This window comes from Podarcis liolepis (genome assembly GCF_965112155.1).
Source record: "Podarcis liolepis genome assembly, chromosome: 4".
Taxonomy (NCBI): Eukaryota; Metazoa; Chordata; class Lepidosauria; order Squamata; family Lacertidae; genus Podarcis; species Podarcis liolepis.
The window spans coordinates 102,816,766-102,833,749 of record NC_139558.1 but is presented as its reverse complement, the minus strand read 5'-3'; the positions used below and the strand labels follow the sequence as shown (position 1 = coordinate 102,833,749).

The window sequence follows — 16,984 nt, the reverse complement described above, 5'->3', positions numbered from 1 at the left end:
CAGCTACTGCTTTGGGAGTCTCCGCTGGCCCCCTGCTTCTGGCGTGTTCCCCCTGGGACCCCCCTTGCCCTGGCCATCGGCAGCCCCTTCTGGGAATCTTCTGATTCACTGGAGAGGCTTATGGAATCTCTCGGGTCGCTGTCATTCTGCCCTCCGCTGCCCTCAGATTCTTCCCCTTCGCTCTCCATTTCCTCTCTCCCCTGCGCCTCTGCTCCTGAGCCCCTGACAGTAATGTTTAATGCTGTTTGGAATAAGCTATATAAACCCAAAGCCCCCAGGGCTCATTGCCCAGTCACTGGAAACCATTCTACTGGGTCTTTATTGCTCAGCAATAAATTTTTACTTTCTTTTTCTCTATTTCTGTGTCTGTTGATTCTGTGTCTGTTGAGCATATCTTGAATGGGTAACAGGTATTCCTTATCTCCTTGCAACAGTTTCACTGATTCTCTCCATCCCACCTCCAATCTGCTTCATTGGTAAAGGACTTGGAAACTGCTTGGTCCCTGCCATAATCCCCCGAGGGAGGGATCACGTACAGACAGAAAAGAACTTATTGATGCCAAATCACTGGCCAAGCTCTTTCCTCCAGGCCTGCCCGGGTGGCAGACTATGCAAACCAAGGTCCTATTGTTTTCTTGTTGTAGGTGCTTTGAATGTGCTTTTCAATGCATATCCTGTATTTGCATGTTCCCCCCCCCCACATACCCCATATGTTAATCATGTATAACCCTCCCCTTTTCTGATGTAGTGATGATGTTTTTCAAACTGTAGCTTGGGAGATGGTGGGAAGTTATAAAAGTCCTTGTCACCCGATCCTCAGGGTTCAATCTCCTTTTGAACCTGTTGCGCAATAAACTCAGATCTTCAGCAATTTGCTCCGGTTGGTGGCTGGACTCCTTCTTTGTTCTGCAGGGACCCACGGGCTCTGCCCGATGAGCTAGGTGGCTGAGCAGACTCTCACCTAGATTTCCCGTAACATTTGGTGCCCAACCAACGTGGGGCTTGCGGTTCTCCTGTATGGCTGACTGGGGCCCCCAAAATCTTCAGCCAGCATGGGCCCCTTTGCCTGGGAAAATCCTTTTGGACCCCCGGCCATCTTCAGGGGTAGTAATCAGCTAGCCTTGAGGGGCCCAGCCAGGGAGCAAGGAAAGATCCAGCTGGCTTATTCATCAATCCTGGAATCACAACAGAAGATGTGTGAGTATAGGTTAAAATCCAGTGCACTGGTGGGAAAGGAGTGGTGATCTCCTGGCAACTGAATTCTCTGCTCTCTTATCTATCATTCTTCCTTACCTTTCTCTTGGTCTAGATTGTGAGAAAGACCTTGGACCACTGCTGAACTCGAGAAGGGAGTTCTGAGCTCTATCTCTTTATCTTAAAACCTCCAGCCAGCTGCACCAATTGAGAGCCCAAAAGTAAGACAGAGAGGACCAGCTTAAAAACCCACCTCACCGCAATGGGCTTCTCATTGAAAGCAAGGGGTTGGAGCTCTTTTTCTGAACTTCCAGCCAGCCACCCCATTAGGAACCTGAAAAAAAGACAGAGAGGACCGGCTCAAAAACCCACCTCTCTGCAAACAGGTGTCCTATTGAAAGCAAGGGACTGGAAGGGACCGTCTTTCTATCCTTACCCCAGCCGCACCAGTCGAGTCACGTAACACGTGTATTGGGTGTGAGCCTGCTTCTGAAAGCAAGGGGGGTGTTCCAGATCAAAAAACTCTATCCAGGGGTCGCCTGAGCTGGCATCACACTGCTCTGGCATCCAGTAGGGTCCCTTTCTTAAGTTTGCAATGATAGGTAGGGGAGCTCTGGGGGAAAAACCAGATAGCTCAGTACTCGGGAGAAACCTTGTGATATTGTTAGCTAATGGAGGATAGAAGAAACAGTAGGAAAAACCCTTATATACCTTAATTGAAACCCTTACCTACCCCTCTTTCTGTTGGAAATTCAAGCCCTTCTCATGAGAAGCTGGCAGCAGTCCAGGCACCCGGCTTGATTCCCTGTTGACCTCCCTGGCTGCATTCCCCAGCAGACGCAGGCAAGGTCTCAATCGGCGATTCTTCTCAAACGTGAGAAGAACACACCCCTCTTTCCTGCCTCCCCCAGGCAGGGGAAAGAGATAGACAGAAATGTATTTACATGCTTTTATTTCTGTCTTTGCAGTGTTACAAAAAACATGACTGCTCTCTTCAAATTCCAGCAGTGTTGTGACTAAAACTTCCTGTACATCCTGTACAGCTCATATTACACTGTGAGGTAATTCCGGTGCTGCGCACTGTGAAATGACTGCCCCTCTGTTCCCACAGCAGTCCCAACATTCCCATCATGTTTACACTTCAAGCTAGGACTTTGCAGCTGCATTGCTTCATTATCGTAACACTTTCCCCTTTTTCTATCTTAGACACACGTGAATTAAGAAATGGGTACCCAAGCTTCAAAACATGAGCGGGCTCCCTCTAGGAGGAAGGCTTCACAGAAGCCATCCCAATCCCAGAGGGACCCTGACTCCCCTCTTGAATTTGTACTAACATACTGGAAATCAATACCAGGACATAGACTACTGTCCTACTACTTCCTACATTTGGCTTTTAGCACAAGGACCCAAGCCTCACACCCAAAAACATGGAAGAAATGTACCTTCAATTTCTTACCATAGAACAAAAAAGAGGGTGTGTCACCTACAACGGAGTTGTAAGAACGATTCAGAGTGAAGTTCCCTGTTTTCCAAGCTTCCACCCAGAAGCGTTGTGGTAAGCCTGAATCAAAAAGCATTTCCTCCACCGCTTCCTGGAGCGTTCTGTTCTGCCTTTCTGCCACCCCATTCTCCTGTGGTGAGTGCGAAATTGTCAGCCTGTGACGTATCCCTTTCTGGCGAAAGTAATTCTGCAACGCAGACCCAGTGAACTCCCCACCACGGCCTGATTGAAAACTGCAGACCCTCAGTGAGAACTGGAGTTCCACTGTGGGGACCCACTCCCTCAGCATTGTGGCAGCCTCCCCTTTCCTTCAGAGGTATCACTCAGCTGTTTCTAGAGTAGTCATCTATCAGAGTCAAAGCATATTTAGACCCACCCAGACTTGCAACGGACATAGGGCCACAGATGTCTGCATGAACCAACTCAAAAGGTTTTGGGGTTATCCTGTCAGACCTTTTGTTAGAGGGGCTTTTTCCTCTGGTGGCAGATGACAGAAACTATGACACCACAAGACCAGTGTAAAACCAAATGAAATGTTTTATTACAAAACAACAAACAACAAAGCTTCTGGGTGTTTTTCCTTGCAGGCAAATTCAAACTGCCACGCCCTAGATGGTGTGATGTGGCATCCCTGTCAGTTCCCTTGGGACCTTTTCTTGCCTTCCCACACCAGGCCGTTCCCCTAATCTGGTTGCCCGGGGCAATGGCCTTGGAGGCATACTGAGCAGTTTCCTTGGGGCAATGTTTACACAGATGGGTCTCTGAGCCACAACGATAACAACGGCGTGTAACAACGGCATGTAGCAAAGTCCTTCACGGTGTCCTCTTTCACTGCCCCCCCACTCTTGGAAGCAGGACAGCTTCGGCCGGCTCACCCCCGTCTGCCAACATTCTCCCTCATTTCATAGTCAACCTGAGACAAACTGGAACGTTAACTGGGCTGGGGCATTGCTTCAAGAGTTAAGCACAAGTTCTCATACCTCTTGTCTAAAGGAGCTCAGAAGAATTTAGACTTTTAACTCCTCTGGAAAAACCACATTCAGCTGATATAATTTATTGAACACAGCTAGCATCTTTGTAATGCGTTCACAGATGCTGTCGCCAGGCCGTGGTTTCATCTCAAAAAGGCTTCTGGTGACCTGGATCTTGGCTCCCACTGTGGTTCGGTGGTGAACCCACTCCAGCGCCTGCCAAATCACCTGGGCATTCTCTAACCCTTCAACGTGGGGTAACTGTGAGGTGTCTATGCTCAGCACTAGCAATCCCATTGCTTTCTGGTCTTTCCTCAGCTCAGCAGCAGCTGCCACTATCGCAGGTGCAGCTGCACTGGCCGCTGCTGGGACCAGAGGAGCTTGAGTGCAGGCCCATAGACCCGTGGCTGTAAGCCAGGCCTTAGCTCTTCGGGACCATTCCTCCCATTTCTACCCATCAAGTCTCTCAAATGTGACAGCGTAGGACTCCTGGACTTCTTCCCCTGGGGCTAGCTTACTCATGCCTCACACTGCAGTAGCTCCTGCAGTAGCTCCTTCCCCAGCAAGTTCCACTACCCTCAGGCAGGTCCTCCAGCTGGACTTGCTTCACACACAGGCACAACCACGCAGCTGACTCCATAACCTGTGAGATTTAATGTCCGGCACACTTCCACTGCGACTCAGTGCTTTTCCCGGTGTCTAGCAGAGTTTGCGAACATCGGTGTGGCCTGTGTGGAGAAAGCTCAGGCATGCAGAAAAAGACTCCGTACGCAGCTTCTTTCTAATCTAAGAAGCTTTATCGTACAGCGGCAAAATAAATCAGCAATACGGGAGAAAGAGCTGACATGCTGTCTCTCCCCTGCACAGCAAAACAGAAAGTAAAGTATTTCACATAACAAAGCGTACAAATCCCCTATGTGAACACACCCCCAGCGACAGGACATAACTTCCTGAGCTATTAACCCTATAAGCTCTGGGTCTCCTCACACCCCCTTTTGTCCTGTATCACTGGGGTGAATGTAAGCACTACCACTTACCCCAAACCGAACCCTTCACAAAACTCCCCGTTTTTGGAAGCTCAAATGTTTAGTGAATCCATCTGCCAGATTCTTCTGGCTCAGACAGTACTTCAGCTTCACTAAGCTGTCTGAACACTCTGACATACATTTTGGAAACATATGTCCAAATGTCTGGTTCTGAACTTAAACAGAAAGTAAAGTAGTTCACATAACAAAGTGTACAAACCTCATATGTGAACACCCCCCCCCCCAGCGACAGGATGTAACTTCCCAAGCTATTAACCCTCTAAGCTCTGGGTCTCCTACAGTATGATGTATCTAGGGGGTGGTTTTGGGCTACACCCCTTCTGTGATGTACCTCATTCAGCCCACATTTTACCAGCTTCCTCATATAAATATCACAGAGGACTTTTCAAAAGCTTTATTGAAACAAAGTTTGTAACTCCATTCCCCCCCAAAAAAGGAGAACGTTAGAGGAGAGGTTTCAGATGGAGACAGGTTTAACATTGGTTAAAAAAGTGAAATGCCTGGGGGTAAATATGACTGCTAAGAATTTAAATTTATTTAAAGATAACTATGAGAAATGCTGGTTAGAGGTGAAAAAGGATCTTGAAATATGGTCAAATTTGAAGCTTTCCTTGCTTGGTCGAATTGCTGTTATAAAAATGAATGTATTGCCAAGAATGCTGTTTTTGTTTCAGTCACTGCAAATTTTGGACAAAATTAACTGTTTCAAGAAGTGGCAGAGTGACATATCTAGATTTGTCTGGCAGGGCAAGAAGCCCAGAATAAAATTTAAGACATTAACTGATGCAAAGGATAGAGGTGGATTTGCCCTGCCAGACCTTAAACTCTACTATGAATCAGCAGCATTTTGCTGGCTGAAAGAATGGCTGCTTCTTGAGAACACAGACATTTTGAATTTAGAAGGTTTTGATAATGTTTTTGGGTGGCATGCATATTTGTGGTATGACAAGGTTAAAGCACATAAGGCAATTAAAACCCATATTGTCAGAAGAGCATTGTTTAATGTCTGGACAAGATATAAAGACTTACTTGAAAATAAAACCCCAAGGTGGCTGTCACCTATGGAAGCGAAGGCTCTGAAAAAACTCAATATGGAGCCAATTGGCCAAAATATTGGGAGATTCTGGAACAGGAGGGTGATAAATTGAAATTGCAGAGTTTTGAGAAGCTTAAGGATAAAGTGCGAGACTGACTTTATAATTTTTAAATAAGGGAGGCTTACAATTTGGATAAAAAAATTGGCTTCCAGGCAGAAAAATCAAAATTGGAAACAGAGCTACTAGAACCCAAAACTAAGATACTATCAAGAATGTATAACTTGCTGTTGAAATGGAATACTGAGGATGAAACGGTAAAATCTGTTATGATAAAATGGGCACAAGATGTTGGACATAACATTATGTTTGCTGACTGGGAACAGTTGTGGACCACAGGTATGAAATTCACGGCATGTAATGCCTTAAGAGAGAATATTATGAAAATGATGTACAGGTGGTACATGACACCAGTCAAGCTTGCAAAAATCTATCATCTGCCCGATAATAAATGTTGGAAATGTAAAGAGACTGAAGGTACATTCTTTCACCTTTGGTGGACGTGCCCAAAGATTAAGGCTTTCTGGGAGATGATCTATAATGAAATGAAAAAGGTATTTAAATATACCTTTCTGAAGAAACCAGAGGCCTTTCTCCTGGGCATGGTCGGCCAATTGGTGCCAAAGAAGGATAGAACTTTCTTTACGTATGCTACAGCAGCAGCAAGAATACTCATCGCAAAGTATTGGAAGACACAAGACCTACCCACCTTGGAAGAATGGCAGATGAAAGTAATGGACTATATGGAATTGGCGGAAATGAATGGCAGAATCCGAGACCAGGGAGAGGAGTTGGTGGAAGAAGACTGGAAGAAATTTAAAGACTATTTACAGAAACACTATAAAATTATTGAATGTTAATGATGTTGAAATGAAATGAAGAGGTTTTAGCAATAAGGCAAAGGAATATGTAAAAATGGATTGATATTAGATGAAAATTTGAAGTTATAATATGTGAAGATAAAGAAATTAAGGGTAAATTAAGAGGGTATGGATTTGCTGAACTAATTATTAAATGGAATACAAAAAAGGGAGGTGTGAGGAAGTCATGAAAATAAGTAAATGAGTGGTAAGATAATAGAAAGAGGGATTTAGTTTTAACTACTTTTACTTTTCTTTGCTATTTTTATCTTGTACTTTCTGTATTATTTTTTTTACTATTTTTGTAATTTTTTTTCTTGTTGGAAAATTTAATAAATATCATTTCTTTTAAAAAAGGAGAAAAGGAGAGATTTCTCTCGCTTGTCTTGTTTTTGAGAAAGACATGCTTTCATCCTGTATGTCTGTAATGTAAAATTTTCAGATGAAGGGCAAATAATTTTTAAAAAGCATAAATGAGGATCTTGGCAAGCTGGAACATGTGCAAAGGAATGTGATTTATGTCTTTATTTAATTTGTAAACCACCTAAACCCAGTGGTGCCGACTTGAATAAAATATTGGTGGGGGGCCAGGTAAGTCCTGCCTTGCACTATCAATCACATGATGCATGCACACCATTTGAATGGCAATGCCTATAATGGCAGCAACTTTTTAAAAAAGTAATATTTTGCGCCCGTAGTTCAATTTCTCAGCAGCTCCCCTTGCCCCGGAGAACACTTTTAGCATTTCATCTCTTCTACCTGTGGCATTGTTCAGCAGTGGGGAAAGTGACCTCTTCACACCGGATGTCCATTTGGTATGGCCCTTTCCAGGTTTTTTCTTGCTCATTGTGTTTGTCTTTCATTTGTTCTCCTGTGTGTGTTGCCAGTAGAAGCCACAATTCTGTGGGTACTCTAGGTGGTGCAGAAAGCACCTAGAAGCTCCCTAGAGGTTGAAGTGCCGATCAAACTTCAGTTTTGTGCTCTATAAATTCCAATTAGGAGTACTGGGGGTGGTTCAGATTCTGGGGCAGTGCTTTTGGCCAGCAGAGGGTGTCACAGGGCCAGCCTACTTTCCCTTTAAAGCAAACTTGGGTCTCCAGCTGCTTTTGGACTACAACTCCCATCATCCCTAGCTAGCAGGACCAATGGGGAGGGATGATGGGAACCGTAGTCCGGGAGTTGCTGGGGAGCCAAGTTTGGGAAAGCCTACTTTAAAGCAACTTTTGTGTTTGGCCTGCAAAGATGGGACCTGTCCACATTTGTATTTTCTTGCATTTTGTTTTTCTCATGACCTTTGTGCAGTTTATAAAAATTTCTTAAAAGGGCAAATTGAAAGTGAAATTGTATGGCAAGCAGTGGAAGAAAAAAAGGTTGCATTTCAAAAAAAAAAACACAAAGAAAACCTGGGGGTGGCCTCCTCCAATATTTAAAAGGGGGGGACAAAGACCCCTTGGCATTTAGGAGTTGGCCGTATTCCCTACACCCACACGTCTCAGAATGCTTAGAACATAAAAACACAACATAATAACACAAAACATCACGTTAAAATGAAAATAGAATCATAGAATCATAGAATCATAGAGTTGGAAGAGACCACAAGGGCCATCAAGTCCAACCCCCTGCCAAGCAGGAAACACCATCAGAGCACTCCTGACATATGGTTGTCAAGCCTCTGCTTAAAGACCTCCAAAGTAGGAGACTCCACCACACTCCTTGGCAGCAAATTCCACTGTCGAACAGCTCTCACTGTCAGGAAGTTCTTCCTAATGTTTAGGTGGAATCTTCTTTCTTGTAGTTTGGATCCATTGCTCCGTGTCCGCTTCTCTGGAGCAGCAGAAAACAACCTTTCTCCCTCCTCTATGTGACATCCTTTTATATATTTGAACATGGCTATCATATCACCCCTTAACCTCCTCTTCTCCAGGCTAAACATGCCCAGCTCCCTTAGCCGGTCCTCATAAGGCATCGTTTCCAGGCCTTTGACCATTTTGGTTGCCCTCCTCTGGACACGTTCCAGTTTGTCGGTGTCCTTCTTGAATTGTGGTGCCCAGAACTGGTATTAGATGTTAATCCAGAAATAGTATTAGATGTTAATAAGAAAAAGGCCTGGTTAAAAAGGCGTGGATTAGCCTGGCTCCTAAAGCTGTATAATGGTTTTTCCGACCTTTGTATGGATTCTTTGATGGGAAGTGAGTTTAGAGCTAACAGTGAAGCTCTTTCCACATTCCACACACTGATAAGGTTTCTCCCGTGTATGAATTCTGTGATGGGAAGTGAGAGCGGACCTCTGATGGAAGCTCTTTCCACATTCCACACACTGATAGGGTTTCTCCCCTGTATGAATTCTTTGATGGGAAGTGAAATTGGAGCTCCTATTGAAGCTCTTTCCACATTCCACACACTGATAGGGTTTCTCCCCTGTATGAATTCTGTGATGGTAAGTGAGATCGGAGCTCTGACGGAAGCTCTTTCCACATTCCACACACTGATAGGGTTTCTCCCCTGTATGAATTCTTTGATGGGAAGTGAGATTGGAGCTCTGAGTGAAGCTCTTTCCACATTCCACACACTGATAGGGTTTCTCCCCTGTATGAATTCTTTGATGGGAAGTGAGATTGGAGCTCTGAGTGAAGCTCTTTCCACATTCCACACACTGATAGGGTTTCTCCCCTGTATGAATTCTGTGATGGTAAGTGAGAGAGGAGCTATCAGTGAAGCTCTTTCCACATTCCACACACTGATAGGGTTTCTCCTCTTTATGAATTTTTTGATGGGAAGTGAGATGGAACCTCTGACTGAAGCTCTTTCCACATTCCACACACTGATAGGGTTTCTCCCCTGTATGAATTTTTTGATGGGAAGTGAGAGCAGAGCTCTGACGGAAGCTCTTTCCACATTCCACACACTGATAGGGTTTCTCCCCTTTATGAATTCTGTGATGGTAAGTGAGATGGGCACTATTCCTGCAGCTCTTTCCACATTCCACACACTGATAGGGTTTCTCCCCTTTATGAATTCTCTGGTGCTTAGTGAGAAGGACACTCTGACTGAAGCTCTTTCCACATTCCACACACTGATAGGGTTTCTCCCCTGTATGAATTCTGTGATGGGAAGTGAGAGAGGAGCTCATCCTGAAGCTCTTTCCGCATTCCACACACTGATAGGGTTTCTCCCCCGTATGAATTCTGTGGTGGGAAGTGAGAGAGGAGCTCATCCTGAAGCTCTTTCCACATTCCACACACTGATAGGGTTTCTCCCCTTTATGAATTCTCTGGTGCTTAGTGAGAAGGACACTCTGACTGAAGCTCTTTCCACATTCCACACACTGATAGGGTTTCTCCCCTGTATGAATTCTGTGATGGGAAGTGAGAGAGGAGCTCATCCTGAAGCTCTTTCCGCATTCCACACACTGATAGGGTTTCTCCCCCGTATGAATTCTGTGGTGGGAAGTGAGAGAGGAGCTCATCCTGAAGCTCTTTCCACATTCCACACACTGATAGGGTTTCTCCCCTGTATGAATTCTGTGATGAGAAGCAAGAGAAGAGCTATGAGTGAAGCTCTTTCCACATTCCACACACTGATAGGGGTTCTCCCCTGTATGAATTCCATGATGGGAAGTGAGATGGGAGCTGTGACTGAAGCTCTTTCCACATTCCATGCACTGATACGGTTGCTCCCCTGTATGAATTCTGTGATGGGAAGTGAGAGAGGAGCTTTTCCTGAAGCTCTTACCACATTCCACACACTGATAGGGTTTCTCCCCTGTATGAATTCTGTGATGAGAAGCGAGAGAAGAGCTATGAGTGAAGCTCTTTCCACATTCCACACACTGATAGGGTTTCTCCCCTGTATGAATTCTGTGATGAGAAGCGAGAGAAGAGCTATGAGTGAAGCTCTTTCCACATTCCACACACTGATAGGGTTTCTCACCTGTATGAATTCTTTGATGGGAAGTGAGATGGGAGCTGTGACTGAAGCTCTTTCCACATTCCATGCACTGATAGGGTGTCTCCCCTGTATGAATTCTGTGATGGGAAGTGAGAGACGAGCTTTTTTTGAAGCTCTTTCCACATTCCACACACTGATAGGGTTTCTCCCCTGTATGAATTCTTTGATGGGAAGTGAGATTGGAGCTATGAGTGAAGCTCTTTCCACATTCCACACACTGATAGGGTTTCTCCCCTGTATGAATTCTTTGATGGTAAGTGAGAATGGAGCTCTTCCTGAAGCTCTTTCCACATTCCATGCACTGATAGACTTTCTTTCCAATGATATTTTGTTGATGGGAAGTAGAATGGGAGCTCTGACTACAGCTTTCTCCACACTCCAAATTTTTGTGTGGCTTCTCCTCTCTGGGGATTTTGTCGTGGTCACCTTTGTTCTCGATTTCCAATTCATCACCATCTGAAATGGAAACAAAAAGGGATTAGAGCCTCAGGAACAAATGGAGAAGATCTGAAGGGAGTTGGGTGTGTGTTCATTACCTGTGTTGTTTGTCATTAACCAACATATTTATTATGAGATTCTGATGTGTTGTTGAATGTTGCTTTGTTTGATATAAAGTAGTGGTCAAAATTGTGGAAGACTTTTGGGAAAAAGTGTAGTTCTTCTTTTGGAGTAATATTATAAATTTATATATCAATGGAAAGATGATTTCATCAAGAATGCAATCAAGAATGCAATCCAACAAAGTTTGTTCAATTACCTATATTTTATCAAACCTTATAGCCAAATAACCAGAAAAAGGAAACACAACTTGCTTAGGTTGACTTTTGTCAGTGTCTTATGTGATTGCTATCAAGTTGGTAATTTAGTGAGGTTGAAAAACATAATCAAATTAAAGAAATGGCTCAAAGAGTTGACTGGTCACCCAGAAAGTGATGTAAAATTGTACTATTAAGTGAACAAGGCTACAGTTATGAATAAATTAGATGAAAAATTGGGAAAAACTAAACCAAAGCTGGCAACTGAAGAATGGAGAGACTGTGCCTACAAGACAGAAGAAAATCATCTGGGTGTATACAAGATGACATGGCGCAATGTAATGTGAAGTTGAGTGCAAGTCTGGTCTAAATGTTAGAATTCTAAGGAAAAAACCATTGTTATCTCTCCAACAAAGGTGGAAAAGATGAAACCCATGTTAACTGTACAGCGGAACAATGGGACAGTGTTATTTGGAGCGATGAAACCCAAATCTCCTTGCTTGGTAGTGATGGCATGAAATACGCGAGGAGAAGAATCAGAGAAGATTTACATCCTACTTGCATTACACCGACTGTGAAACACCCAGACAGTGTGATGATCTGGGGTTGTATGGCAGCAAAAGGTGTGGGCAGAATTTGCGTCATTAATGGGAATATAAATGCGGGAAAATGCATAAACGAAATACATGAGCCCAAACTGAAGTGTTCCGCAGGTGATCTTTTCCCAGATACTGAACCATTTATATATATATATATATGTGTGTGTGTGTGTGTGTGTGTGTGTGTGTGTATATATATATATATATGCAGGTTTTGGTGTCTTCGGGTGTCTTCCCGTGTAAGAGTTGGGGTGTCTAGGCGACGTTTCGACGAGGTCTCACTCGTCATCTTCAGGCTGGTGCTTACGGCTTCTTGTTACTGGAACAGAGCAGGATCTCAGTGTTTGAGTTCCTATAAATACTGTTGAGGGGGTGTGGTGTATTCTGGGCAGAGAGGAAGTTCCCAGGATAGTGTGACTTTTCTTCTTTTGTTCCTTAATTACTTGAGGGATATCTTGAGTGATTTCTTGAGTGATATTCTGAGTACCACTTAGGAGGGTCATTAAGAGTGGATTAGTTGCTAAAGCTTTCGTGTCTTGACCTCTTGAACTTGTGAAGAGTTTTTCTGAGAAGATGGCTGTACTGCACTTAATTGTGCTCTGGCTTGGCTTCGTGTATAGGGGCGAGCTGTGGTTTTGTGCCCTGTGCCAGTCAGATCTGTGTAGGGATTGCAGGGGGGTGTAGCATCCGGAGGTGCCACTATGGTTTGGCTACTGGATGGTGTCTGTAATTTATCTGTGGAGAGGGTCTGGGTTTGGGTCTGGTGTGGTTGATTGGTGATGGTGTTCTGTGTGCCTCTGGTTCTGGTGTCGGTTTTTGTGGGGAGGGCTAATTTCCAGATGTCTGGCAGGCGGGACGTGTCGTCACGCTTGTTCATGTTGTGAGGGTGTTTCTCTATCTCGATGGCTTCCATGATTATTCTCTTGTGGTGATGTTCCATGTTAAAGAGCAATTTGGAATCTGCAAAATTAATTTCGTGTCCTGTTTCTTTCATGTGTTGGAAAAGAGAGGAAGTTTTTTCTTCTTTTTTGACGGCATTCTTGTGTTCTGCGATACGTGCATTTATTCGTCTGTTTGTTTGTCCAATGTACGTGGCTGGGCAGACTTTGCAGGGTATTTCATAGACCCCTTGGTTTTCCAACTGGATTTTATCTTTGGGGTTTCTGAGGATATTGGCTATTTTTTGGTTGGTGCAAAAGGCTGTTTTGATATTGTGTTTATGGAGGATTTTGCTAATTTTATCTGTAGTGCCCTTGATATAAGGAAGGAGGGCCATGCCATTGTTTTCTTCTGTGTCTTGGTTTTTGGGGGGTGTTTCTTTTTGGATTAGCTTCGTAACCCTGTTTTGCTGGTATCCATTGGCGATTAACACATTTGAGAGATTCTGTAACTCAGTTGTCAAGTGGTCTTTGTCAGCCAGGCGTTTGGTTCTGGAGATGAGAGTCTTGGCTACGGAGTTTATTTGTGCAGGGTGGTGGTGTGATTGTGCATGTAAGTAGCGGTTGGTGTGTGTTTTTTTCCGGTAGATGGTGTGTCCTAGGGAGCCATCAGGTTTTTTGTAGATTAGGACGTCAAGGAAGGGAAGTTGGTTGTTGGCTTCTATTTCCATAGTGAATTGTATTTTGGGGTGTAGGCTGTTGAGATGTGTGAGGAAGCTATCTAGTTTTTCTTTCCCGTGTGGCCAAATTACAAAGGTGTCGTCAACATATCTGAGCCAGAGTTTGGGTTTGTGTTCTGACTTGTCTAAAGCATTGGTTTCAAAGTGTTCCATGTACAGATTTGCGATGACCGGTGAGAGGGGTGATCCCATAGGTGCTCCTTCTATCTGTTTGTATCTTTGTCCATTGTGGATGAAGTACGTGTTGGTTAGGCAGTGGTTGGTCAGGTCCAGGATGTATTCGGGGGGATTGTATTTGTTTTGGATGGCTGTCAAGGCTTCATTAATGGGCACTTGTGTGAAGAGAGATACAACATCGAAGCTCACAAGTAGGTCATCGGGATGTAGGTTTTGCTTCTTTATTGTTTCTATGAACTGGAAGGAGTTAGTAACGTGTGAAGCGATGGATTCTGCATAGGGCTGAAGTTGCTTAGCGAGAAATTTAGCGAGATTTTGTAGAGGTGAGCCTATGGAGCTGACTATTGGTCTGAGTGGTGTTCCTTCTTTGTGTATCTTGGGGAGACCGTAGAGTTTGGGGCATCTGGATGATTTTTCTCTGGGGATGATTCTTAGCTGGATTTCTTCACTGATAGGAGAGGCTTTTATTTTGGATTTGGTGGTTTTTTCCAGATAGGTGGTGGGATCTGTTTTTATAGGTTGGTAGGTAGGGTCTTGGAGTAGATTTGATAGTTTTGCTTGGTAGTCCGATGTGTTCATCACAACAGTGGCATTACCTTTGTCTGCTGGGAGAATGATTATGTTGTTGTCTTTCCTCAGGTTGGTGAGTGCTTTCTGTTCTTCTTTGTGTAAATTGCTTTTGGGTGGTTTGCTGGAGCAGAGGATGTTGGTGACTTCAAGTCTGATTTTATTGGCTTCATCTGGGTTGATTTTGGTTAGGCTAGCTTCGACTCCGCATATGATGTTTTCCGTGGGGATGCGTCTCGGGGCGACTGCAAAGTTGAAACCTTTGGAGAGTACTTTGGTTTCAGTTGAGGTGAGGATCCTGTCTGATATGTTATGTACTGTTTGTTTCATGGGTTGTTGTGGAGGGTGGCTGGGCTTCTGGCGTTTCTCTAGTTTGTGGAGTTTGTTGGTGTGTCTGTCTGTCTTATGTGAGGTCTCAGTTTCAGCTCTCCAGACGGCTAGTTGTTTGCATTTGTCCCAGAGTGCAGGGTGGATTTTGTTACAGAGTTTGAGGTGAAGAGTGAGCAGATCTTTGTTGGTTTGGTTTAGTAGGTATCTTTTCTTATGTATTTCGTTTCTGATTAGGGATAGTTCAGTTCGTTTCAGGATCCTTTCGGTAGCTGGGGTTTTAGAGTGGAATTTCAGTTGGAAGCATGTGGGAATTAAGTTGTTGTCTCGGCAGTTGCGTAGGAACAAGAGATCACATAAGATGGTGGCTCTTCGGATTTCTAGTTTCTCGTAGGTTCTTGTCAGCTGGAAGGTTTCCTCCCCGTAGAGGTGAGATATTTGCTTTCGTAGATTTTCACGGGTACAGGAATGCAGGTTTTGGTGTCTTCGGGTGTCTTCCCGTGTAAGAGTTGGGGTGTCTAGGCGACGTTTCGACGAGGTCTCACTCGTCATCTTCAGGCTGGTGCTTACGGCTTCTTGTTACTGGAACAGAGCAGGATCTCAGTGTTTGAGTTCCTATAAATACTGTTGAGGGGGTGTGGTGTATTCTGGGCAGAGAGGAAGTTCCCAGGATAGTGTGACTTTTCTTCTTTTGTTCCTTAATTACTTGAGGGATATCTTGAGTGATTTCTTGAGTGATATTCTGAGTACCACTTAGGAGGGTCATTAAGAGTGGATTAGTTGCTAAAGCTTTCGTGTCTTGACCTCTTGAACTTGTGAAGAGTTTTTCTGAGAAGATGGCTGTACTGCACTTAATTGTGCTCTGGCTTGGCTTCGTGTATAGGGGCGAGCTGTGGTTTTGTGCCCTGTGCCAGTCAGATCTGTGTAGGGATTGCAGGGGGGTGTAGCATCCGGAGGTGCCACTATGGTTTGGCTACTGGATGGTGTCTGTAATTTATCTGTGGAGAGGGTCTGGGTTTGGGTCTGGTGTGGTTGATTGGTGATGGTGTTCTGTGTGCCTCTGGTTCTGGTGTCGGTTTTTGTGGGGAGGGCTAATTTCCAGATGTCTGGCAGGCGGGACGTGTCGTCACGCTTGTTCATGTTGTGAGGGTGTTTCTCTATCTCGATGGCTTCCATGATTATTCTCTTGTGGTGATGTTCCATGTTAAAGAGCAATTTGGAATCTGCAAAATTAATTTCGTGTCCTGTTTCTTTCATGTGTTGGAAAAGAGAGGAAGTTTTTTCTTCTTTTTTGACGGCATTCTTGTGTTCTGCGATACGTGCATTTATTCGTCTGTTTGTTTGTCCAATGTACGTGGCTGGGCAGACTTTGCAGGGTATTTCATAGACCCCTTGGTTTTCCAACTGGATTTTATCTTTGGGGTTTCTGAGGATATTGGCTATTTTTTGGTTGGTGCAAAAGGCTGTTTTGATATTGTGTTTATGGAGGATTTTGCTAATTTTATCTGTAGTGCCCTTGATATAAGGAAGGAGGGCCATGCCATTGTTTTCTTCTGTGTCTTGGTTTTTGGGGGGTGTTTCTTTTTGGATTAGCTTCGTAACCCTGTTTTGCTGGTATCCATTGGCGATTAACACATTTGAGAGATTCTGTAACTCAGTTGTCAAGTGGTCTTTGTCAGCCAGGCGTTTGGTTCTGGAGATGAGAGTCTTGGCTACGGAGTTTATTTGTGCAGGGTGGTGGTGTGATTGTGCATGTAAGTAGCGGTTGGTGTGTGTTTTTTTCCGGTAGATGGTGTGTCCTAGGGAGCCATCAGGTTTTTTGTAGATTAGGACGTCAAGGAAGGGAAGTTGGTTGTTGGCTTCTATTTCCATAGTGAATTGTATTTTGGGGTGTAGGCTGTTGAGATGTGTGAGGAAGCTATCTAGTTTTTCTTTCCCGTGTGGCCAAATTACAAAGGTGTCGTCAACATATCTGAGCCAGAGTTTGGGTTTGTGTTCTGACTTGTCTAAAGCATTGGTTTCAAAGTGTTCCATGTACAGATTTGCGATGACCGGTGAGAGGGGTGATCCCATAGGTGCTCCTTCTATCTGTTTGTATCTTTGTCCATTGTGGATGAAGTACGTGTTGGTTAGGCAGTGGTTGGTCAGGTCCAGGATGTATTCGGGGGGATTGTATTTGTTTTGGATGGCTGTCAAGGCTTCATTAATGGGCACTTGTGTGAAGAGAGATACAACATCGAAGCTCACAAGTAGGTCATCGGGATGTAGGTTTTGCTTCTTTATTGTTTCTATGAACTGGAAGGAGTTAGTAACGTGTGAAGCGATGG

At 44.3% G+C, this 16,984-nt stretch overlaps 2 protein-coding genes across 5 annotated transcripts in view; both read right to left on the bottom strand.

The window, feature by feature from the left end:
• The window catches only part of LOC310705065 (uncharacterized protein), a 177,096-nt gene that overhangs the window by 25,240 nt on the left and 134,872 nt on the right, over window positions 1–16,984 (bottom strand). The window lies entirely within an intron of this gene.
• Window positions 3,215–16,984, bottom strand: part of LOC310705039 (uncharacterized protein) — a 35,534-nt gene continuing 21,764 nt past the window's right edge. For all 3 annotated transcript variants that reach the window (XM_083499327.1, XM_083499328.1, XM_083499329.1), the window contains one exon: window positions 3,215–11,070. In XM_083499327.1, coding sequence (XP_083355453.1) covers window positions 8,804–11,070 — 2,267 coding nt within the window. In that variant the 3' untranslated portion in view covers window positions 3,215–8,803. The remainder of the gene's footprint in view (window positions 11,071–16,984) is intronic.